The 26,003-nt window shown below is 42.3% G+C and overlaps 2 protein-coding genes and 1 long non-coding RNA gene across 9 annotated transcripts in view; 1 reads left to right on the top strand and 2 right to left on the bottom strand.

Annotated features, from left to right (window-relative positions):
* LOC102944150 (interferon regulatory factor 4) overlaps positions 1–10,678 on the bottom strand; it is a 119,404-nt gene extending 108,726 nt beyond the window's left edge. The window contains exons 1-2 of one of the 3 annotated variants that reach the window (XM_007058827.4): positions 10,121–10,678; positions 2,647–2,680 (exon numbers count right to left, since the gene is read on the bottom strand). In XM_007058827.4, coding sequence (XP_007058889.2) covers positions 2,647–2,680; positions 10,121–10,141 — 55 coding nt within the window. In that variant the 5' untranslated portion in view covers positions 10,142–10,678. The remainder of the gene's footprint in view (positions 1–2,646; positions 2,681–10,120) is intronic. The other 2 variants (XM_043540182.1, XM_037893232.2) reach the window with 2 other exon arrangements.
* NQO2 (N-ribosyldihydronicotinamide:quinone reductase 2) overlaps positions 10,643–26,003 on the top strand; it is a 69,339-nt gene continuing 53,978 nt past the window's right edge. The window contains exons 1-3 of one of the 5 annotated variants that reach the window (XM_037893225.2): positions 10,668–10,702; positions 14,620–14,687; positions 24,534–24,661. In XM_037893225.2, the coding sequence (XP_037749153.1) occupies positions 24,541–24,661 (121 nt within the window). In that variant the 5' untranslated portion in view covers positions 10,668–10,702; positions 14,620–14,687; positions 24,534–24,540. Of the gene's footprint in view, positions 10,703–14,619; positions 14,688–21,376; positions 21,444–24,533; positions 24,662–26,003 lie in introns of those variants that run through there. The other 4 variants (XM_037893226.2, XM_037893227.2, XM_037893229.2 and 1 more) reach the window with 4 other exon arrangements.
* LOC122464562 lies at positions 15,596–24,576 on the bottom strand. Its single transcript, XR_006288726.1, has 3 exons — positions 24,476–24,576; positions 21,374–21,484; positions 15,596–20,593 (listed from the first exon to the last, which is right to left on the bottom strand). It is a non-coding gene; the product is annotated as an uncharacterized LOC122464562 (long non-coding RNA).

The raw sequence follows: 26,003 nt of genomic DNA, 5'->3' as shown, positions 1-26,003 counted from the left end.
ACCAACTTCTGTTAGTGAAAGAGAGAAGCTTTTGAGCATACATAGAGCTTTTCTATAGGTCTGGCAAAGGTACAGTGTCTGAAGAACTCTGTGTGGCTTGAAAACTTGTCTCTTTCACCAACAAAAGTTGGTCCAATAAAAGATATTCCTTTCCCACCTTGTTTCTCTAATTAACAAAGTGCTTTAACAGCATCTGATGCTTTAATGCATCCGATGAAGTGAGCTGTAACTCAAGAAAGCTTATGCTCAAATAAATTGGTTAGTCTCTAAGGTGCCACAAGTACTCCTTTTCTTTTTGCGAATACAGACTAACACGGCTGCTACTCTGAAACTTAACAGCTGTTGTCACTCTTCTGCTCCAGAGATGTGACTAACTCGGAGATCAATTACCTACTGACATGACCTCACAATGGTGGAGAGTATTGATTAAATACTATGTGAGCAAAGGCCATTTAAAAAAACCCCACCTTTATTTTTATTAAACAAACAAACAGCGACAGTCACTCAAGCAGACATTCATATTGACACCAGCCCTTCCCCCGGATAAGAAATAGCTGACGCACTTCAGCTTCATTTATTTTTACCTGGATCCCAATACTACACACTCACCCCACCTTCATTAACACCATGTTTTTATCATGCTAAAAGTTATTTGACATACCATTTATAGACCATTTTCAAGGCACATAGCTGAATGGTTACAGCAAGACAAGCCAGAAGGGTTCTAGGATCTAATCTGGGCTGAGGTGCTGACTCACTCTGCAACCTTGGCCTACTCCCCTTCATCTTGCCTTGCCTCAGTCACTCAGTGGGTGAAAACAGTACCACACTGAGAAACAGATGCTGGGTCTGAGTTTCACTCTCTTGGGAGTATTATCAAAAGTTTTGCCACCACGGCTGGCATGACGACAGGGCCAGTTTCAGAGTCAAACACCATGCACTGTGGGCCCGTCCCCCCCCCCCCTCCAGGGCCCCTCCCCCCCTCACTGCACTTAGAAAAACTGAAGCAATCTGACATCAAATGCGAGATATCATCCATCCCTCTCCAGTCCTCTCCCACTTTGTCTCATCCAGCAGCAAGGCCAAGATTAGCTCTGTCACAAGCAGAAAGTACTGCCTCAACTCAGAAGATACACCGTCTCTGGATTTTCTCCCTCTCTCCCTCCTTATTTTCTCCTCCCAGCCCCCCCACGCGCCCTTTCTGATTTCTGTATGTTCTTTGTTTCCAGACCCTATATCCCATCACAAACGTGTCATTGCCTCCACTCTCGTTTCCTTCCCCTCCATCCATCACCTACACAGCTGACACAACCAACTTCCCTCCACCCCACGCAGCCCAGCACCATCCTCATGTTTGCCACCTTGCATGGGAGTGCCCCTCAAACTTGTCCTGCACCTCTGGGCGCGTTCCAAAGATGCTCCACACAGAAAGGGGAGCAAAATAACTATCAGGATGGACCCTGCAATTCCGTCCCCCTGGCAACAAGGGATGGCAGGATCAGATACAGACAAGACAAATAGTGCCAGTATCCTGTTGCAGGTTTATGCTACCAAATACTTCACAGGAGGAGGGGTGGAGAGGAATGTTGGTGCAGCACCACCTAAATATGAAATGAAAGGAACAGACCTTGTCCAGTCACGTGAGCAGACCAAATATATGGAGGCATGTGCAGTCTCCACTCAGCACACTGCTGCTGCTCACAACTAAGCGTAGCTCTAGGTAGATGTTACCAGTTATTTATTGGCGGTATTGCAATAGCACCTAGAGACCCCAAGCTGGGATCAGAGTAGCAGCCGTGTTAGTCTGTATTTGTAAAAAGAAAAGGAGGACTTGTGGCACCTTAGAGACTAACAAATTTATTTGAGCATAAGCTTTCGTGAGCTACAGCTCACTTCATCAGATGCATGCAGTGGAAAATACAGTGGGGAGATTTTATATACACTGAGAACATGAAACAGCCCCTCTGTGCTAGGTGCTGTACACGTATGTAATGAGCAGATGGTCCCTGTCCCAAATACTTAACAATAAGTAATTACAGTGGGAGCTGCTGGGTGCCAGGAACTTTTCTCAGCCTTAGCCTTCTTAAAGATAAGGCTCTACAAGTACTAGGTTAAAAATCAAATGGAAAGAAAAACCACACACAGAGAGGGAGAGGGAGAACAGGTCTGAGTCTACAATATGAACACTACATACTGCTGCTCAAACATCAAACTCTGTATTTCTCAGTTTCACAAGCATTTATAATAGGGCTCCTGAACAGTTCTGATCTATAAACCACAATAATGAGAGCAATGAACTGGAGGCAAATTAAGCCACTAATAATGAGGAGGGCTTGCAAAAAAATGGCCTGGCTCACAGGCCAGTCTGAAAAGTGCAGAACCAATTTACAACAGAGGCCAACATTTGGGAATTCTAGGTGAAGCATGCTCCCAGGAGAGTGTGTGCATTTTTAACCAGTTGTGCAGTGCATGTACAGGTGACAGAGAAAACATTCTCTTCTTAGTGCTAGCAGGTAGATTCAGAAATTAAGCAAAATGGGGATAAAGAACTTGCACAGATTTTAGCAAATATTGTAGGGCTGTGTATGACCCAACACTTTCAGACTTTTAAGTAATCCTAAATTGTAACCATAAAACTAATCTTACCTTTAAAGTTGCCAAGGAACAAGCCAGGCAGAATCTGTGAGAAAGAAATATAGTATCAAATACAGAGGTCTTGTGGTAGCACAGTTTGACAATGTTTGATTTGCATACAGGATGGAACATATTTCTGTCGCAGACTATTGTCTAATGGAATCTAAAGGTGCTGGCAGCATTATATATTTCTCCTTGTAACTTTCCCATTCTATAATGCTTCAGGCATGCTGCACTTTGAAATGTTTCCAACATAACTAAGGGTTGATGGTGTATAACTGTCAAATATTACTATCTTCCACCCAAGGATCTCAAAAATAGGCCTTGTAAAACCCTTGTTGTAATGTATTATTCTGATTGAATCAATGGGGAATCAAACACAAAAAAGGTTAAGTGACTTGCCTAAGGACACAGAACAAGTCAGTGAAGGGACTGGAAAATAAAATCCAACAGATCTTGTAGTGCTTGAAGCGGAGGAAGGCAAGTCAGACCACTGTCACCCTACATTTCAGTAAGGTACTCTTAAATATAAGAAATCACTGCAAACAGCACTTATGAACAGAGTGAGAATCAATGAAAGTCACTCAGTTGCGCTTCCGCGCCCCTCTCCCCCAAACTATGTGCTCCTCAGCAGTGCTCCCATATGCTTTTGCTATTCTCAGTTACATTAACTTGGGAGTTTCAAGGTCTTCTTCAGGGTCAGCTCTGTGCAGCCTGAGTACATGTGGTCAACAGTGCGATGTTACCCATTCCCACCCTTTCATAAACCTCCTCTGAACTGAAGCCAACACACAAAAGAGCATGTATGGAAAAAAAAAAGAAAAGAAAAGGGCACACACCACAACTCAAAAGTAAAACCTTTGTTCTCTCCCACTACATGACAGACACCTGGACATCTATGACCAACATCTAATTCCCCTGAAGAAGCAAAAACAAGGTAGCTAAAACATGATCCAAATTCCTTAACACGCATGTAAAGCATACCACCATCAATGACATGTCAGCACCAACTTCCTACTGCCTTAGCAACGCCCTAATGTCATCACAACTGCATCAACAATCTCCCTAGCACTGCTATTTAAAGGAAAAACTCCCCCCACTTTGCTCAGTCCAGCAATTCGGAAGTTCTAAAAGGTATGAAGTACTTTCGCCAGGGATTGGCATTTGAGACCTTTCTTCACAACAACCATCTTGTTGAAAAGGGACATGATTTGTGTCATGGAGCGTAGCAGCCCAGCATATGGGACTGTAAATTAGTTTCCAGGGTGTTTTACCATATAGATTGCACAAACAAAAACAATCTTTAATACTTATTATGCCATTATCAATCAGGTAAGAAAACAGAAGAGCCACACTTTCAGGCCAACATTATCTTGCATGAACCTCCCTCCCCTACATCTTTAACTTACATTCCCTCTTCATGTCAGGTCACATCATGTCTAACCCTCAGGTTCAATCCTGTCAACAGCTCTAGAAGGCCATGTTGCCTAGACCCAATGGACCTTTGCAATTCCCTTAACTATGTACAGGGCTGAACGACGCTCATCCATTTCATTTTTATTTTTGCTTTTGCCATACTGGGATCTGAAGGAATGTGAAACTTAAAGCGAAAGTCAAGGGCTGCAAAACCACATAAACAAAAACCTATGCAAACAGAGACCTGCAAGTTTAACACAGCTAATGCGTGCTCATGATTTACCCCTGTAGCGGGACGAGATTCACCGGTGCGGCGACTCCTGCTGGTAGTCCAGGGAATTAGCTCTTCACCAGCACTGGAGCGCCCTCTATACTCTGGTGTCTCACCTGTCACTGGCCCCATGTCCCTCCCAGACCCCGGTTCCTTTTTCCCTGGGGTTCTGCCCCAGCAGGATCCCCACTCTGGGTCTCCCCTCCCAGGGAACCCCCAACCCTCTAGACCCACCTTGCCTCAGTGGCTACTGCCAGTCATCAGCTAGCCCCCGTTCACTGGGGCAGACTGCAATGTAAGCCACTCATCATTGGTAAGAGGGTAGGACCTACTGCCTTTGCCTATCCTCAGGCTGCCCCTCTGCAGCCCCAGTGCCTCACCAAGGCCTGCACCCTCGGGGTTTATCAGGCTGGAACTCCCCAGCTCCCCTTGCCCTATCCCCAGTGCTACTCTGCTCTGGCACTGTTTCCAGGCAGCTAGCCCTTCCCACTACAGTGGGACTCTTTGCTTCTAGCCCCCAGCCTTCTTATAAGGGCCAGCTGGGCCCTGATTGAGCTGGCCACAGCTGTGGTCAGCTACTCCCTCAGCTTCCCCAGCTGTTCTTAATCCCTGTTACCCAGCTGCAGCCCTCTCCCGGACTGCTTTTAACCCCTTCAGGGCAGGAGCAGGGTGACCACCCCACTACAACCCCCCTTTTGAGTTTTACTAATTAACATCCTTTATAAAAAGAGAGCAAAGTCTGACCCATCTAGAAAGTCTTTACTTCAAGAGTGCATGTAATTTGGTCTCCTTAGTATGGACCACTGTGGGGACCCATCCCTGAAACTTTTCACTCTCTCTCAAACGTGCTTGAAAAAAAACACACACACACACACACCTCATGGTACTCTGGTTTGTTTTTTTTTTTTTTTAAAAGATGTGGTTGTGTCTCTGACTCAGCTTCAGTCTCTCCTAGTTGAATAGGTGTGGGCCATTGCCTCTGTTCACATTAGCAGCTCCTCCCAGGAGTATTGTACCTGTGACATAAGTGAAGAGCCAGCAACTGCTGGCATAATATGCTCCCAAACAGATCACAATGGCACAAAATTCAACAACCCGACCCAGCCAACTACCTCAGTCTGAGTTTAAATTTCCAAATACAAATGCAATATTCTGTATGTGTAGGTATGCTATAGTATTTCAGACTGGACTGCAGCATTTATCTAACAAGCATATATTCCCAAGAGAGGATTAGAGCTTACATTCTAGTCATTACCACTAGGGTTAGAAACCATAAAGAGAAAATGCCCAGACTGGGTAGACGGACAGACTGGAGGAGGGATAAAAAGGAAGATGCTCTTTAAATAGGATGTCCTTAGTGAAGGTGGAAAAAAACAGAAGTGTGTATTTGTGCATTACGAAACCAATAAAGGAAATTAGGATGTCTTGCAAGGAAGAGGCTGCCTTAGGAGTCATTCTAAAAGAATGAAACCTTACCAAGGAGGAAAGCTACCTGGAAAAAGGTGACTCTTCCTATAGTGCTTACTAATATTTTGGCACTATGCTATGGTTGGGAACTTTCAGCTGTGTCATCTCACCCTGACTTCAGCAAATGCAATTTCAGACTATGGAGAAGGGGGGATTAGAACCAAATGAAGAGTGATGGATGGGTGTTTACATGTGAGGGGAGAGGGAGGAGAAGGGTAGCCATATCATGAACTTTTCAACCACTGCTTTGTGAATAAAACAAGAGCTCTTCATATGAGCTGAAACAAATATGAAGCAAATGCTATTTAGTAAATACGACCATGGACAAGATCTCTACTTTGCCACCAATCACCAAGGCCATCTAAGTCAGTCATCAGTTCCTAATTGCATTAATGGGAAAGTCAGAATAAATATTGTGATGGCACAGCCCTTTTAAGAGAGAGCTACTGATACTTATCAACCTCCTAGTAATTCTTCAGATACATAAAGCTTTTAAGTGGATGTCTGAATGCCCCATTATTTTCTAAATAGACACATACTCTCAGACTACATTAACATAACTTATTGCATAAAGTTGTTTTGACTAATATCTATTAAGCAATCCATGGAAATTCACTGCAGTTTAATGGGTTTTGTGCAGAGATTATGAGAAGAATGTGATGCAGGGCAAGAACAAGAGGATTAGCCTATTTCACTAAGCCTCACAGGAAAGTCACATAAGTCGATGGGCCAGATCCGCACCTGATGTAAACTGACATAGGTCTATTGATTTCCAAGGAACTATTTACATCAGCTGTAACTATCTAGATTAACTTAGAAAAAATGTAAATCAATCTCTTTATTAAATACTATTTACCCACACAATTTATATAGGGCACTTATTACAAGATCACTAAGCACATGATATATAACACACCTACACGAATAAATCCCAGATGCCATTTTAACAGTGCCACTAAAAGAATCTTCCCCTATGAAATACTGAGTCTTCCACCATCCCTTCAAGAAAGCCTGAGTGAATAAAAAGAATTGATCTTCAGAGTATCAGACCAAGAAGGGAGTGAATCCCAGTGGAAGGCTCTTCACTGAGAATGCCTTTCACTAAGAATGCCTTGCTTACAGATAAACAAATCTAAATTATATCAGTTTGAGCATTATCTCCCATCTGATCTCAGCTGCCAAACTACAGAATGAAGAAGAGGGGGTTCTAAGGTCATGCATGATTTTGAAACACAGAAATCAACATGAATCTTGAACTAAAACCCAGGTCAGAGATAAAGCATGAGCAGTTAGATTAAGAAAAGGAAAATGTAGACTATTAAGAAAAACTCTCTAGCAATCAGATCAGTTGGACTGCAGAATAGTCTTTCCATGGAAGTGGTGGAAAGCCCATCACTGGAACCATTTCTGACTGGACTAGAAAGATCTCTAGAAACTACTGTGATAGACGATGGGCTAAGTAAAGAAAAAGATCTGCAGGAGTTCAGCCCTCAACTGAAGAGGTTAAAGACAGAGAGAAGGTTAAAAGAAAAGGAGGACTGTGGCACCTTAGAGACTAACCAATTTATTTGAGCATAAGCTTTTGTGAGCTACAGCTCACGTCATCGGATGCTCACGAAAGCTTATGCTCAAATAAATTGGTTAGTCTCTAAGGTGCCACAAGTCCTCCTTTTCTTTTTGTGCATACAGACTAACACGGCTGCTACTCTGAGAGAAGGCACTGAAAATTAATTGCAGTTAAGTGATGAATTTGCAGTTTGAGAGGACTTGCTAGCCAGCCATTTTCCCATAGTTGTGTTGCATGGGAATAACATTACAATATAATAATATTACAAACAACTTACTTTGGAAGAACCCGGAGGATGACTAGGTGCCAGGCTTGAGAACAAGCAGCACAGCTGTTTTTGCTAAGATGTGACAGACAAAAAGTGCCTCAGTCCTCTGCAAGCCTTTCTATAAGCTGCAAAACCCATATAAAAATCAGGTACACTTACTCCTATGAAATACATGTATACCACATTTCTAACTAAATGCAAAACATAGGAACCCCACTGCACTCGTGACTAGAAAACACAACAGTGACAAGGGCTCAAGAACCAACAGATGCTGTAACAGTCTCTGGAGCTTTTCCATTCCTGAACCATTAGGGGCAACAATTAATCTTCTCTTGGCTTCAGTACAAAGAGATGCTCTTAATTGAAATAATCCACCATCTGATGAGCTGCTCAAATCATGTCCCTCTGTAGTCTCCATCATATATGGCTATACTGCAAGAAGCACTCAAATTACCAACTAACGTCACTGATACTGAGAGGCATTGATGACTCAGGGGGCCACATGTATCCAACAATCAGCTTTGATGATTCCAAGCCTCTCTTAATCCCTTGTGTTATTGCTGGCTCACAACACTGACAGAAAAGGCAATATGCTTGGTGCCACGTTCTAACAATTCCAAGAATAAAACCAGCAACCAAGATCTTCAGAAATGACTCCGGATTTTGAGGACCTCAATTTTTGGGTATCCAATTTGAGATACATTAAAAGGAGCCTGCTTTTCAAGAAGTGTTGACCACCTACCATCTGTGAAAACAAAGTAATTAGAAGGTTATGTCCTAAATAGCCCAAATAAAGCAGAGGGAGATCTATAATTGATTTTCAATTGACCACACGTCCCCAAAGTCACATATAAGGCAGGTATGTGTTACTATTCCTGTTTTGCAGATGGGAAAACAAATAGGGAGAGGTTAAAGATCTGATCCTGCATCCATTAACTTCAGTGGATCCAGGATCAGGCCCTCAGTGATTTACCCAAGGCCTCACAGCAAGTCAGTGTCAGAGCCAGGAAATCCTGGCTCCCACCTCATGTTCGGTCTACTAATCACATGGCCTTCAAGTGCTAGACAGATACATAAGAAGTGGGATCCTTGACACCCCCAATAGTAAGTGTGAGGCAAAAGAACCACCAGGAGTGTGTTAAACCTTCTGCCTATAGTAATCAATAAACAATCAGCCTCCATATGTTAGTTTGAAAAATCTAATTAACTTGCATTAAACAAGCATCTGAACACAAAAAGAGCTGATGCTGGAAGAGAAAAGAAAGACATCCAGATTCCTCTGTACTGAATGGCATCAGCTAGGAAAATCCAGATAGTTATAGGTTTCAGAGTAGCAGCCGTGTTAGTCTGTATTCGCAAAAAGGAAAGGAGGACTTGTGGCACCTTAGAGACTAACCAATTTATTTGAGCATAAGCTTTTGTGAGCTACAGTAGCTCTGATGAAGTAAGCTGTAGCTCACGAAAGCTTATGCTCAAATAAATTTGTTAGTCTCTAAGGTGCTACAAGTACTCCTTTTCTTTTTGCAGATAGTTATAGAAATTCAAACATTTCTTCTAGGACACACCCAAAAACCCACTTAAGAAAACAAATAATACAACAAAAGAGCCAAGAACCACAACAATCACGATAAAGGTTTTTTGACTTGGCTTCTTCAAGGCATGTGGTATAACACAACATGTCCTGAGACTGACTCATGGGGGGGAGGGGGGGGGAGGTAACTGTGGAACTGTTAGATGCCTAGGAGATTGCGAAACATAAAGAACGCCATTTATTTTCCTCCAGCAGCTTCACTAGATACCCACGCAGTCAACAAGTCTGGCATCTTGATCTTTCTACCCCTCTGCGTGATGGATGGTTTTAAAGGGGGTGCACAGAATACTCCTTGAACATCTAGGTAGCTGTAAGGACTCTGGCTGCCTGAAGCATTTCCGTCTTCTCGTGCAAAACCGAGAAACACACACACACACAACAAGGAAATGACAACCGAGAAATATACATATACGCCCTGAGTACTAGTCATGTGGACAGCAGGTTTATAAAGGCGCGTGAGGGATCAGGAGTAGAATTGTCTAGCACTCCCACTTTGCTAAACTAGTCTACAGCAAATGTATTTTGCAGGGAGAGGAAGGAAGACAGACCTACTTAGTACCAGCTGAAACCAAATCATCGTGTATGCATGGCAGCTGCAGATTGCTAACCAGGAAACGCGCCCCCAGGGGGAATTTCAGCCATCGTCTCCTTCCCTTTCCAAAAAGCCAAAATCGAAGTTAGGCAGAAAAACCTCATTTGACCTTAGCTGGCCATAAACGCCTATAGCAACGGCTCGTTACCCCTCATTGTATAAGGATGTTTACTGCAAAACAAAGCAGGGAGGGGGAGGAGACGATGTGGGGAGGCGGTGGATTGATCTTTACAGCAACCTTTCGATCCTGGGGAGCCCCGCACACCCCGACGCACACGCACACAAAGAATAACAAGAAGAAGCAGCAGCATTACCTTGTTCATCCCATTCCCCATGGCTCTAAGCGGACTGAACTTTAGTACTGCGGGAGAACTCTTGGCTGCAGGCTAAGCTTGCTTGCACGCTGCAGGTCAACGTGCATGGGAAAGTGTTTGCCCTGTGATGAGAGTGTGTATGGGGTGAGGGGGTTACTGTCAATTCTTAGCTGGAGCGCGCAGGATCATCTCTGCCCCCAGCGTGGCCAGGCTTTTCTCCTAGATGCCTTGTGATCAGAGGAGGGTTTCCGCTTGGCTGCCCCTGGACCTCGCTGCACGGGAGAACAGCTGAACTAGTCACCAGGGCGTCATTGCCAGGAACCACCTCTCGGCTCTCGCCCTTCTGTTTGCAGGGCTCGCCACCCCCACGTGTGATTAGAGCCCAAACGCCTAGGAAGCGTCCTCCCCCACCCCCCGCCGGCTGCCCTGGGGCTTGTAGTTCCGCCGCTGCCGGCTCCCCCGCCGAGACCCGCCTGAGAAAACTACACGTCCCGCCGTGCAAAGCGACCCCGGCCCGCCCCCGCCTGTAGCACACGCGGAGAGAGATGAGGGTGAGTCCGGCCCACCCTCATTCCTGGAAGGGTGAGTAAGCGGCGGCGGCGGCAGCGGCGGCTGCTGCGGGTGTGTGGGATGAAGCGGGAGGTTGTTTAGTTTCCTAGCAGTCAGGGCCAAAATAACACAAGTTGCCACACTGAAATAATCAAACCTATTTCTTGCCGTTTATGCAAATCAGGCTTGGTTTTAAAAAAGAAAAACAGGAAAAAAAAAAAAACACCTTCTGTTCAGGGCCTTGCGCCAGGAAACCGCTGCTGGGCTTTAGGCTGATCTGTACAGTGGTTTCCAAGGGTCTCTGTAAAACCCCCGGTACCCCAGCTTTTTTCCAGGGTCAGCCTGTGTTCCCAGTAGGGCTGTAGTGTAGACGCTACCGCGATGGAAGCGGTTCTTCTGTTGTGGTCGTAAATCCACCTCTCTGAGAGGTGGTGGCTAGGTTGCGGGAAGCTTGGGGCTGCTTAGGTGTCACACAGGGTGTGAAATTGTTCACCTGAGCCGTGCTGTGAGGTCGACCTATTTTTGTAGTGTAGACTAGGCCTTAGGACATGTCTACATTGCAAAGTTCAGTTGACTGAAGTTACGTCAGAAGCCACTTTAATTACATCCACTGTGCACACCCACACAACGTTCCTCGTGTCGGCGGAGCGTGTCCACAGCTGGTGCTCTTGCATCGACAGAGCATTGCATTGTGGGTAGCTAGCCTCCTGTGGAACTCGCCACCCTCTGCCGCTGGGAGCTCTGGGAACAGATCGCAGTGCATCCTGGGGGTGCGTTCTCCGTCCCAAGATGCAGTTCTTTCCCTCCCATCATTCCATGGGCTTCAGACTTCATTTTGCACCGTTTTTGAATACCCCCTGTAAACCCGTCATCTCTCCCTAAAGCCTGGATCCTGAACTGCTGACAACAAGCTCCCTAGTTGTTTGATATGTGCACAATTAAATGGGAGATGAGAATTAAATGGAGGTAATGGCAGGTACAGCCAAGGTCTCAGAGTTTCATCCTGCTCCTGTTGAAGTCAAAACCAGAAGTTCCATTGACTTCATTGGTAACAGAATTAAGCCCTTAATTTGATAAACTGGCAGTTATGTGGAAAGTTTGAGAATCACTGCTTTAATATAGTCATGACAAGGCCATAGCTGTCTAAATGCCCTACAGTGTCATTCCTTATGTCGTTTTCTGATGACAGCAGTTCTGTTGAAGGAGGAGAACATAAATTGGTCCGTGTGCAGTAGTTAGTGCCTTCCTCCTCCGCTCCCTTGTGCCTAACCAATGGAGAATAGGAACAGTCTTTAATATTTCATTGGCAATGCTCCCCCAAATGTATTTTATTACAGTATTTTTGTGAAATGTAGGCTAAAAAGAAATTAATTGCAGTTTGCCATAATATTACTTCTGCTAGAATTCTGCACCACTGTGCAATGGAGAATTTGCATAGAATTAATGTTCCTCGCAGAATTTTATATTTTCACACAGAATTTGTGATTTCCACCAAAATGTTTTTTTTCTGGTTTTGCGAATCAAATGTATTAGTTATGTATACACATAATGTCTTTGCACACACATGAGCACTACTGCTGTGTGAGCAGCAAGTCTCAGCGTAAAAACCTTATGTATTCCCTGCCATCCTGAACCGATCCCCCTCCGCTCCAGCCCGAGGGCGTTCATACCACCTCCAGAGATGAATGGGTGTTGGCTGGCAAACCATGTACACGACCCAACCCACACACACAGAGTTTACCCTGGGTCTCCTTTCCCCATGCTAACCACTGGCTATCCTACAATTAAACTACCACAACTCACCAACCCCCCCCCACCCATTACAGTGGCATGACCCAAAAACCTTACAATACACATAGAAGCTTGAACTTGGACAAGACATGACAGACACAAAACAGTCCTTAAGGCTGCTATCCTCCTTTTAGGCCAGGTCGTTACAATACTTTTGTATAACATACTTTTGTATAATGATTTTGTTTAAATGAAACATTTAGTTTCACTGAACCAGAAGATAGTTGTCAGCAAAGATACATCAAGTTCGGTATTAATATGCCTACTAAGGAATCTATTTGTCAAAAAACATTTTCTGAATCTTTTTCGTTGTCTATATTGTTACAGACATACTTGCTGACAGGTATTTTGAAATAAATTACCAAAATAATTGAAACTGACATGATTATATTGTGCTATTTTGACAAACAAAATATGTAGAATTTTGCAGAATTTTAAAATATGTGCAGAATTTTTAATTTTTTTAGTGCAGAATTTCACCAGGAGTATAATATAGAAATGTAGAACTGGAAAGGACCTCGGTAGGTCATCTGTTCCAGCTCCCTGCATTCTGTACCATCCCTGACACGTGTTTGTCTAACCAGTTCTTAAAAACCTCCAATGATGGAGATTCCAGAACTCCCTAGGTAATTTGTTCCAGTGCTTAATTACCGATACAGTTAGAAAGTTATTCCTAATGTCTAACCTAAATCTCCCTTGCTGCAGTTTAAGCCCATTACTTCTTGTCCTGTCCTCAGTGAATAAGGAAAACAATTTATCATCCTCCCCTTTATAACAACCTTTTACATACTTGAAGACTTATGTCCCTCCTCTGTCTTCTCTTCTCCAGACTAAACAAACCCAGTTTTTTCCATTTTTCTTCATAGGACGTGTTTTCTAGACCTTTAAACAATTTTGTTGCTCTCCTTTGGACTTTCTCCAATTTGTTCACATCTTTCCTGAAGTGAGGTGCCCAGAACTGGCCATCCACACAGTATTCCAGTTGAAGCCTTATCAGTGCTGAGTAGAGAGGATGAATTACTTCTTGTGTCTTGCTTACAACACTCCTGCTAATGCTGTTCACTTTTTTTTTTTTTTACAACAGTATTACACTGTTGACAAATATTTAGTTTGTGATCCACTATACTCCCAGATTCTTTTCCTACACAGTCATTTCCCATTTTGTATTTGTGTAATTGGTTATTCCATCTTAAATCTAGTACTTTACATTTGTCCTTATTGAATTTCATCCTATTTATTTCAGACCATTTCTTCCGTTTGTCAAGATCATTTTTGTCAAGATCATAATCCCCTCCCAGCTTGGTATCACCCACAAACTTTATAAGTGTACTCTCTATGCCATTATCTCTTGCACTACCAGGTTATTCTTAGTACTTATTTTCTTATTTTGTTGTTGTATAATAAACTATTTTATATTGCACACATGTCCAGATCCTCAGCAGATATGATCAGTTAAAGTGAATGGAGTATACACTGATTTACACCTGCTGAGGATCTGATCCATCATGTTAAATATATGCATTGTTTTCAAGCCTTTAAAGCCAAAATAAATTATAGAAATATAGGGCTAGTAGGGACCTCAAGAGGCCATCTAGTCCATCCCCCATGGCTAACGCAGGATTAATTACATCTACACCCTCCCCGACAAGAGTTTGTCTAACCTATTCTTAAAATCCTGCATTGAGAGGAATTCCACAGTCTCCTTAAATAATGTGTTCCGGTGCTTAACTATTCTTATAGTTAGACAGTTTTTTCTAATATCTAACCTGAATCTCCCTTTCAGCAAACCAAGCCAATTACTTCTTGTCCTACCCCCGGTGGACACAGAGAACAATTAATTACTGTCCTCTTTATGACAACCTTGTACATAACTGTCTTCAACTATGTCCCTCCTCTGCCTTCTTTTCTCTAAACTAAACAAACCCAGTACTTTCAACCTTTCCTCATAGGTCATGTTTTCTAAACTTTGGATCATTTTTGTTGCTCCCCTCTGGATTCTCCAATTTGTACACATCTTTATTATGTGGCATCCAGAATTGGACACAGTTCTCCCCCTGAGGTGTCACCAGTGTGGAGTAGAAAGGAACAATTATCTCTCATGTCTGACATACAACACTCTTGTTAATACATCTCAGAAAAACATTTGTCTTTTTTTGCAGCAGCATCATATCGTATTCAGTCTGTGATCGACTACAACCTTGACTGGCAAGAGCAATCTATAACCAAGGTGATCACATTGAATAAACGCACACTCTAGCTGGGTATAAAAGCACTTGCTGGGTCTGATAGCTTTCAGCATTCCTGAGAAGTGGCATTATTTTAGCATAGCATATAACCACAAAAATCGTATTTTTTTGTATTGCCAGGTAACATGTGAAGCATATGCAGAGCAATAGCCACTTTTTGACATTGCATACGAGAGTTCAGTGATGCTAAGTTCCCTGATGGCTGCATCTGTCTTTGAGGCAATTGTCTGGGTAAAAATCAGAGCCAAACTGATGGCGAAACTGACCATTTTTTAAAAAATCTAGTCATCTGCTTTAACTGCAGGTTAAGTTTGACACCCTTAAAAGAAAAATAAATAAATAACCCATGCCTGTTATCTTCTGATCCCTCGGTAAATACAATGGGCTGCTGTGTTTACACTCTACAACAGGCAGAAAGCAACCTCATCCTTCCTTTATCTGGCAGAAACTGATTCAGAGTGGGGCTGGCTTCCGATGAAAGGGATTCATGACTAATTTTGCAGGGCTGGCAAGGAAGAAGATTTAAAAAAAAAAATCAAAAAGTTTCCAGTGGAACAGTTTTCAACTGGAAAATGCTGATTCTATGACATCGAAAAGTTTTGTGGGAAATAAATTGAGCTTAAAACCAAATTAATAAACAACAAGGGGTTAGGTAGTGATTGGATTGGGGGAGTGGTCAGTAAAGGAGAGAGAGCTGGATGCAGGGCAGTCTCACCGAATTCTGGGATTCCTGCTGGATAACTGTAATATATATAGTTACATAAAACTACTCTAGCCCATACTACATTAGTAATGCACTGCAGAAGACATAGCACTTTGAATATGAGTGATAAGCATTATCGTTTATTATAATGATGGTTTCCACTGAGCTGAATTCAGACACAATTTTATTAATTCAAGGCCTTAAGGGCAAATTTTGCTCTCATTTATGCTTGTTTAAATCTAGAGCAACTCCACTAAAGTCAACTGAGTTGCTCTTATTCAAATCGCCATGTAACTGATGAGAGCAAATTCTGACCTTTAAATTTTATAGCGAACCGACTTAGGGCTGCACCTGCTAGCCAGAATAGCTGGATCACAGTCCTTCCCTAATCGCACCCCTGATCCGCCCCTCCAATCCTCTCCACCAGTGGGTGGCCTGGAGGACATTCCAGGATGTATGGGGTGAATCCACAACTGAGGACGTAAGGCAGAAATGGCACAAAGGAGCCTTACAAGAGGTCAAGGACCTGGCCAAAAAAGTAATGGACAATTCAGACAGAAGGAGCAAACCAAGCAGTCTATCAAAATGCTGTCGGAGGAATGTAAATGTAAAAAAATAGCTCAGACTTGTAATGCTTTTTGGAGAAATGTACAAGATAATCTAGATGTAGGTTAGCTGCCATAGCAACCGTTGATCAAATAACTGCATTTTCATATCTGTAAAGCTATCATTCAGCAACCTTTGTTTACATGTACCTAAAGCAATTAAAAATTAATCTAGCTGAAAACTCAACAGGAATGGCTGATGGGTTGCAGCTACTTGGTTTATTTGACTGTTACGAATTTCTTGGTTAAAATATGTGGAAAAAGAGTACTTAAAAGGCCTTAACAATTCTGATTTTACTCCATTTTTGAAAGGCCTTTTTGGGGAGGTGGGACAAGTGGAAAGAACATGTTAAAAATAGATCATTGCTATAACTTTTAGAGCAGTGAACTCTAACCAGTGACTCATACTGCCTTGACTTTACCATATCCACTTACCTGATCTGTCTTCCACCTTCACTTTTGCTGCATATGTAAGAAAGTAAATGGTCCGGTCAGCAATTCGGTTTATCTTTCATAATTAGATAGCAAAGTGTTACAAAAATAGTAACACATTTTCCATCAATTAAGAATCTTCTTCAAATATAATAAAATACTGGATTCTGGAACTCTACGTTTTGCAAAACATTAAACATTTTCAATGGAGACAAGAACATTAAAAAGCATATTGCATATATGATTAGTTACTATAAATAACCCGTTGTGAGTGGGAGTGAAATACCAAAATTTACTCCTGCTCATAAGCTAAACATTTATTTGTTTCTGTTGCTGTTCATTGTATACAAGGACTCTAGAGGAAAAATATTGTTTTAATAGGCCATTTTCTGCTCTCAGTTTACACCTGTGCAATCTCACTAAAGTTAATCTTCACAACTCTTCTGTGCAGCAGGTAAGTAAATAGCAATATGTGGAAGAGAGATCCCTAAGAGGCGACAAGAACTTTTTGGAGTGGGCAGAGCTCAATTTCTTGAAATTACCATTTAAAAAATTACTTTGAAGCTTGGTGAGGAGCAGGGGTCTCATCAACACAGAACCATCAGGAACATGAGCTGACGTTTATTGAATCCAGTAGGAGTCTTTGAATCAGGCTTTAAAAGAAGCTGTGACTATGCCCATGAGGTTAGCCTACCACATTGTTTTCAGCAGACATGCACCATAGATGTTTTTCTGGAAGACACTGCAAACTGCTGGGTAGCAAGACACAGGAGACAGTCTCCCCACCCGTTCCTTTCAATTGCTTGGCTTTCTTCACCTCACTGCATACTAGCATGTGAAAATACTTTGCATGGTGGGCTCTGAAGAGGAGAGCACTCTAAAAAGATCCGATCATTCTGCTTTCATACTGTAAATATATCTGGTTGTCCTTTTCTCCATCCCTGCTTATTTGTTTAGATTTTAGAAATGCTGATGCAATCTACAAGGTTTGTACGACTAAGGGAAAGTTACAGTCAGTCAGATGTGGTCTGCTTCCATTCAGTATAGCCAAATGGTGAACCGAGAAATGGCTAAAATAAGTTAGACCAGCAAGTACGTCCTCCTCAATTCTTGGAAACTTGACTGAAACTAAACGCCTTGGAATGTCTTGACTGAATTTGTGTTTTGAAAGTCCAGATGAGCTGTGTGGTGCACCAGAGAAGACACAGCACAGCATTGCTCTTAAAATGCCACTAAGCCTTTCCCTGAGACAAATGTGCAAACTGTTGGGTCAGATTCCCAGCTGGTATGAATCATCAGTGTAGCTCCACTGAAGTCAACAGTGCTACATGGATTTACACTAGCTGAGGATCTGGCCCTCTTATGTTTAGCAAGTTTTGTTTTGTGTGATTTCAGTAGGAACAGGATGGGGCCCACGAAGAACAATCGTAGCAAAAGAATCACTTGACCTTAGCTTTCTGTAAATAAAGAAAGCAGACGTGAGGAAATTTCACAATATCCTTTTTTCTTCTTCTTCTTATTTCACCTGCTTTGATGGTTACTTTATTTGTCACTGGCAGAAAATGAAACTCATCTTATTCTCTTTTAATATCTGAATAGCACCATAATACATACAGATGGATTTATATTTAGGAGTGGTGCCAGCACTGAGTAATTTTACTATTTAATATAGTTGATAATATCTGACCAAATATTCTAGAATAAGTCACTATAGAAATGAAGGTAGGTTTCCTGTGTGGCTTGCAATATCATGCTAAAATACAAAAGAAACCTGACTTGGTTTCAGTTATGAAATAATAGATACTGAGCCATTTTCAAAAGTTCCTTTGTATTTTCTTCATTGTTTAAACAGGTGTGTTTCTCAGACTTCGAAAAACAAAAGCTCAGCTGAAAGCAAGTTGACGTTAGGAAGCAAAACCAGAGCTGAGTGATAGTGCTTCAAAATTGAGAGACAAGAGTGGGTTTAAACAAGAACTGAAAAGTTGCATCAGTGCTTTTAAAGCGTCATCTCTTATATTTTAAAACAATGTACTAAATGTACGACTGTATTCTACAGTTATGTTCCAAAACACTACAGCTTATAGTAGTGTTACTGCAATGTTTTGGATTACAACTGTAGAATATTACAGTCCTTTATTTTTAATACAAGGGATGTTACATTTTCATGCCAGTCCGATGCCCTGTAGATTAGGAGTCAGTGTTCAAGGTCATAAATGTTCAAAGCTTATTTTTTCAGAACATTTGCTTTGTGTATGCGGAAGACGGGCAACAGTCTTTTAAAAAACACTCTTGCCTTCCCACTGCCAGTTTACCAGAAATAGAGAAACCCATATATAGTGAGCACAATTTCAAGTTATATACAGGGTATTCCACTCCAGTGACAGCTACAAGAAGACAGATTTTCAAAAGAACTCAGTTCCTATTTAGGTACCAAAGTAAGTGTCAAGATTTTAAACAGAGAGCTTTAAAAGTACCAGTTCACAAAACCACTGTATACTGACCTACTTCAGCCTGAGCAATATGACAGGTCATCTCTCTGAAGCAGGATGAGACCTGACAGCAGTACAAATAGCTGTCTCTGAACCAAATTCTGTCTGTAGGTGCATGCGCTCTCTTCCAGTGAAGTCAAAGTTTGGACTCTGACAGATTGGGAAATTTGTCTGGGTAAAACTTAGGAATTCTGGTTCATTTTATGAAATTGCTATATCATGGAATACCTCCGTGTAGATTGAATCAGCCATTTACTAACAGGGGCCTTGTCTTCAATGTTAAAAAAAGGTGCATTTTTTAACACAGGGTAACTAATAATATGCATGAGCTATCCTAAGGTAATGACACAGTGAAGACCAGACACCACGTAAGGTAAAGAGCCCTATACCTCTTCCAGGGGTTAACCTCAGTACATTTACCTCACGGTAAAACTAATGTGCCTGGTCTTCCTGAGAAAAACTGAAAATTTTCCAGGAAAACAGTTTTTGTTTGGTTTTATCCAAATTTTCCATGGGAGGAGAGGGAGAAACCATTTTCCAGTCAACTCTACTCACCAATGCTTTCCTTTCAAACACCATGGCTAAATTCAGGAGGGCTAAGCTTTGAGAATTAATTCCAGGTACATCTCACTTGCACCCCCTTGGCCCAAAAGAAATATCTTTTCATACATAAAACCTACTCCATTCGTGTGTTCCCCTAGGGCAGTGTTAGACTTTAGAGATTAGATAAGATTCAGCATTTAAAGTGCAGCTCTATTCTGAAAAATGATTCAATACCAATGGCAGTGAGATATCATGTTTGCTATCTCACAGTGGTTTGCATAATAAATGTGTTCAGCTTCCAAATACGATGTTTTTATAACTGCCAGTGATATAAACTCAGCCAGGCGTTTAAGAGTCAAGATAGAATCTTTCCTTCTTGCACATCCTCATCTGTAATAGAGGGTCTGCAAACCAAATTATGTCCTCTGCTGATGCCTTTAGCCTTCCCTGGGCACCTTGATGTGGTGGGAAGGCTTTTGTGTTCCAAGGACTCCGAGAGGTATACCAGCGGGAGCTTTAACTCCGGGTAGGGCTGCACAAGCCAGACAGGTCAAAGGGTAGGGTCCAGACAAAAACCAGGCCACTGGGCCTCCAGGTTGAGGGAGGGCAGTAGGCCAACAAACTATCCTTGTTAAAAACAAAAAAAATTAAATGCTAGAAACAGATCAAGGTAGCCATTCCAGGAAACAGCATGGTAAACAGGGGTGTTTGTGCCCTAAAAGTGATGTCTGACAGCACAGGAAGGATTCAGATTCAGTTTGATGCCTATATAGTCTCATTGTCTTCAATGAGTTTGAGCATGTAAAATGGAGAGGAATTTAGCCAACTGCTCTGCTGCTGATGCACCAGATGGAATGGAATCCAGTTCATTTTCCCTTAGCTGTACGTGGCTCCAGAGGACTCACAGGAGTAAAAACCAGGAAAAAAACTTACTTTGGGCACCAAAGTGAGCAGCCAACTCTAACTGCATGCAGGGACTGCTTCTATAGAGTAAGAAGGTGCCGGTCTTCCATAGTGGCTTTTCAGAGTAGAGCCACACTTTAACCAGCTTGTGGTTCTCCTTATGCATGCATACGACTCTCTTCTCAGGGTGGACTGAAGCATCAGGTGCTGACCTACCATGGAATTAATTTGATGGTTGGGAAGAGAGAAAATTGTTACTTCAAATAAAAACACAAATGGAGACAGACATATGGGTGTCAGCAAAGTCAACAGAATCAGACTTCTGAAAAATGATGGTCAACCAGATCTCTCCCTAGGTCAAAGTGCTCATATTGTAACCATTATTAGTAGTTTAATGAATATTTCAGGTGTTACTCGGCAATAAACTTGTTACATACTGTTGTTGGTATTCTGAATATTGTTTCAATCGTTTGCGGCTTTTCAGAATTTCGTTTAATGATGTGGTGGCTTTTCGCCTGGTAAAGGCTGAGTGCTGCTACTCTGTTGTATAGGAGTCATTGCAGGAGTGGTATGCGTGTAAAAAAGGTTGAGCTGGTCTGGCACCTACACCGAAAACACATTTCTAGACTGTAAAATGTAACCCCTAATCTTAGATTATATTAATTTTAGACATTTTTCCATCTCAGCTAATATTCTGAGCAGTGTCATTAATCATCTATGAGTGGGATTTTCAAAACCACACTGTATGGGCCTAATTCGGCCTGTATTACAGTCACTTGTCATTTTACCATTATCTTCAATAGGAGAAGTTGTTGAAGGTCAATGCTGAGCACATCTGAAAATTCTGCCCTGTATTTTTTAAACCTGAGACCATCCACAAAACCGAATGTTGAGGAGAGCCTCTATCAAAATATACTCAGGGCTAAATTACAAATGTCTAAATTTCACTCTTAAAAACAATCCTAATTTCTAATTGTGGTTCTGTACTTTACCAGCAAGTTTCTGTCATCCTGATGTGGATCTGATCCCCAACATTCCACATGTTCAGAGTCAGGAATCCAGGTAAGAGAAAGGGGCAGTTTAGCTATAGGAATAGGTGACATCTATGAGAGAAGTAGCTATTTACATAAACAAAACCTAAATAGGGCTAATTCATTTCCCCCATTTCTAGAACACACAGGTGCTGCTTTTTCAAAATCTCAACATTTTCTATGCCAAATTTCAGGGCCTGCACAAACTTCTCTACTTGTTGGCTGACTGATACTACTGACCATATTCTTCTTGAAATCTTGTCCTTCCTCAGCTTTTGACACCCCACTTTCACCTAGTTCTCTAATCATTCCTGCAGAGATTTTGTTTGGGGGATCATCATGCTTTTTCACATTTGTTGGGGTCCCACCAAGCTTCACCCTTGACCTTTCTTTAATCTTTCTATATATTATCACTAAGGCTAAGATTTAGTCATGGGTATTTTTGGTAAAAGTCATGGACAGGTCACAGGCAATAAACAAAAATTCACGACCCCTGACCTGTCCATGATTATTACTATAAATACCCATAATGACTAAATCTCTGCTCCTAGAGCCTGCTGCTTTGGGGGCCCCCTGCTCCAGGGGTGGGGGCTGACCACCCAGCAGCCACTGCTCCAAGGCCCCTAGGGACCACTCTCCTGATGGCCTCCAGGGCCACCAATGCTCAGGTGCTCCCCAGGGCCAGCTGCCCAGGGCCACCCAAGCAGCAGCCAGTGCGGCTGGCCTCAGGGTCACTCCAGCAATGGCCAGTGTGGCTGGCAGGCGGCCCTGGGGTCAGCCACACCAGCCACTGCAGCTGTGGAAGTCAGAGGTCACAGAAAGTCAGAATCTGTGACCTCCGTGACAGAATCGCAACCTTACTTATAACTGGGTGATTTTGTTTGAAAACAGTTTCAGATATCATGTCTACACTGACCACTCAAAGATCTGACTCTAGTCTGGATCTTTCTCTTTCCATCCAAACTAAAATTGTGACCAGTCTTTCTGGTTGTCCAGCCAACAACTTAAGGTCAACACAACTAAAACTAAGCTCTTTATCTTTCTCCCTCCTGTCTTCCCCACTATCTCATGTACCATGGCTGTCACCATTATCTTCCACTGGGACTCATAATCTAGGTGTCATCCTTCACTTATTCATCTCTCTAGACTTACATTTCCAAGCCATGTCTAATTCTTACACAACATTTCTAAGACCCATCCTTCCTTTCCTCTCAGTCTATAGAGCTAAAACTCTCATCCAAGTTTGAGATCCAGAGATACAAGGTTTTCATTTGGGACCATCTCTGCTACTTATGCATCTTCACTCTCTCTGATCTTTTGGAAGACCCTTGATACTCTATACTAGTGGTTCTCAAACTTTTGTACTGGTGACCTCTTTCACCCAGAGCCTCTGAGTGTGCCCCCCCCTTATAAATTAAAAACACTTTTTTATATATTTAGCACCATTATAAATGCTGGAGGCGAAGCGGGGCTCAGGGCGGAGGCTGACAGCTCATGACCCCCCCCCATGTAAGAACCTCGTGACCCCCTGAGGGGTCCTGACCCCCAGTTTGAGAACCCCTGTTCTATATTATCATTAATTCTCTACTTTCCATTGTAAAAAGGTATATTATCTACTACATATTCTTTTACATCCTCCTAAAACAACTGACACTTCAAGTTAGTTGAAAATATTAAATTAAAAAAATATCTTTAATCTAGGTAGGCTACAAATGAAGATGGCTCCCTTGATCTTAGTACCTTTTCTATCAATCTGTATTTTTGTATATTTCTTTTCTTTTCTTTTTTAAATGAGAGAAGGATGGTCTTGTGGTTAAGCCACTGGATCTGGGATTCAGGAGATCTGAGTTTAATTCACACCTTTGTCACAGACTCTGTGACCTGGGAGAAGTCATGTAATCTCTCTGGGCCTCAGTTTCCCATCTATAAAATGGGAATAATACTACTTTCTTTCCTCCTCACTTTGTCTGTCTGTGTAGATTGTAAAATCTTTGGAGCTGGGAGCGGCTTTTAGTATGTGTTTGGAAAGAACAATGGGGCCTCAGTCTTGGTTGGCGCCTCTAAGCATCATCTCTCTCCACCGCCTGGTCTACACTACACAGTTAGGTCGACATAAGGCAGTTTGCATCGACCTAATTATATCAGTGTCTACACTGCAGCCTTGTTGTGCTGATATACGTGTCCTACCACACTGACATAACTACACCTCCACAAGAGGCATAGTGCTTATGCTGATGTAGTTAGGGCGACAAAGTGTCTGTGTAGACACTGCATTACTTACATTTGCTGTTGGCTGTCTTGCTCCTGGCTCTACACTCCCAGCTGGGCTGCTGCCTGGAGGCTCCCTGCTCAGGGAACTGAGATGCTCGGGTCGCTGGCCCCTTCTCTCCCCCGCATCCCCAGCTGGGAGTGGGGAGCCAAGAGCCCTGGTAGGCAGCTGGGCTCTGGGCGGGGAGCAGCCCAGAGCTGAGAGCCTCTCAGCCCCTGAATCTGCTCTCTTTCAGTCGGTGGAAGCACTCCCCGTGAGGATGTGCGCCACCAACAGAAGGAGGGTAGTATGCTGTAAATTGGCCTAACATAGGGTGACTTAGGGCTGTACTGCAGACATGCCCCACCACTCACTTTCAATCAGCACAACATGAAGCCCAGTGACATCACAACATGGAAAAGAAACTACCCTGGTAAATAAAAAGCACTTCTGCAGACCAGCTGGAATGAGAGATCCTCTTGCACAGAAATATTATAAAGGCAGTAAGGAAGCTGCTCTTGCTGTGTGTTTAATTCCCTTCAGTCAGGTCAATTTCAACTCTGTTGCTGATGGTAGAAGATTGCATCATTGTAATACAAATAACAACAATAAAATACAAACAAACCTGTGTACACTAAAACTAAAGTGCTTTTCTCCCCTGATGCTGCTTGAGTAATTTCTCTGAGTATGATAGCTACCGTGGTGCAATTGAAAGCAGAATTTTGCACCTCATCCATTTTTTTAAATAAGAACATAAATGAAAGCAAGTTTTGTGTGCAATTTTTAAAATGTACCAACAGACTTTACTAACTGACCTTTTAAAAAGATACTCAATGTGGTCTTGTGCGATATGCATTTCCTGTTTCATTGCAGCCTCCAGATGAGATTCCCAGTTCCTGAAAGAACGACTGAGATTAGCTTTTGTGATTCACTTTTGATCCTGCAAGTAAGGATAAGAAATACAGCTGAAACTAAAGTCTTCCTTCTACGTTCTTTCTTCTGTGAGTACTTTTGAATATCAGGTGTTAAATGAGTGGGTGGGGGAAATTCAAGTTTGGGTTGAACCAAACCTCAGAAAAAATGGTTTTGGTGGAACTTCCCAAACCTTTTCTCACCCTCTGGTCCATTCTGAAAGATTTTGCTGATTTTTGCGTGATTTCCATATTCAACTTGTTTTGGGTCATTTACACTTGCAACATTTCAAGTGCCTCCAAATTTAGTTTTGTAAATCTGATCCCTCTATTTACTTTTCAATCCTAATATTAGTTCTATAGGATTGGATGATACAGTCCTTATTCAGACAAAGCTCTCACTGACTTTAATGAGAGCTGTACCTAAATAAGGAGTATAAGATCAGGACCTCAATTGTCCTCTATCAGCAATGGAGTTGAAATTGACCAGACTGAAGGGAATTACGCACACAGCAAGAGCAACTTCCTGATTTTGTATTAACAAGATAAAATGAAAGATGCCTTTCAATATTTCTGTGTAAGAGGAGTGTTCATTCCAATTAGTCTACAGAAGTGCTTTTTATGTAATAGGGTAGTTTCTTTTCCATGTTGTGATGTCACTGGGATCCTTGGAGTGCTGACTGAAAATGAGAGGTGGAGAGAAAGCAAACTACACATGGCGGACTATTTTAATATTTCTTGCATGAAACTATTAAGCTTTAACCACCAAAACATGACATTATAGAAGTGAAATGAAATTTTAAGCTTTGAAGCTGAAACTGAGATACATTCTCATCTCATTCTCACCTGAGGTCAACGACAAGTAAAGAAGATAAGATGTTGGGAGGTAGGGTCTGAAATCAGTTGGGCTTTTGCCTTGGACATCACTAGAAGCAGGTTCAAGTCCATTTTCTATCAAAATATTATTTTCATTAATTTTGGTGCATTTTGAGGAGCGGTACCTATGGAAATGAATAATCTGATGGAATGTGAACACATCAAAAGATGAAGTGACTGCACACATAACACCAAATACAAAACTAGCTCAACTTTAGGCTGTAAGTTCTTTGGGGCAGAGATTGTCATTTACTTTATATTTATACAGTACCTAGTACAATGGGGCTTCAACCTGTCAGGGTGGTGGCCGACAGTCCATCTCAATGGTTAGAACTGGGCTCAGGGGGGCCGGAAGTCGAGCTGGGAACTAAGGATCAGAGCTGAAGTTGGAAATCAGAAACCAGAGCCAAAGGTCAGGAAGCAGAGCCAGTGTCAAGAACCGGACCAGAGGTTTGACCCTGAGCCAGGAACCAGAGCTGGAGTCAGGTGCCGGAGCAGGAACCAGGAAGGAACATGGGACTAGAGAAGGACAGGAACAAGACAGGTCAAGAGCAGA

This window comes from Chelonia mydas, chromosome 2 (genome assembly GCF_015237465.2).
Source record: "Chelonia mydas isolate rCheMyd1 chromosome 2, rCheMyd1.pri.v2, whole genome shotgun sequence".
Lineage (NCBI taxonomy): Eukaryota > Metazoa > Chordata > Testudines > Cheloniidae > Chelonia > Chelonia mydas.
The sequence above is the reverse complement of the archived record's forward strand: the minus strand, read 5'-3'. Positions and strand labels throughout refer to the sequence as shown.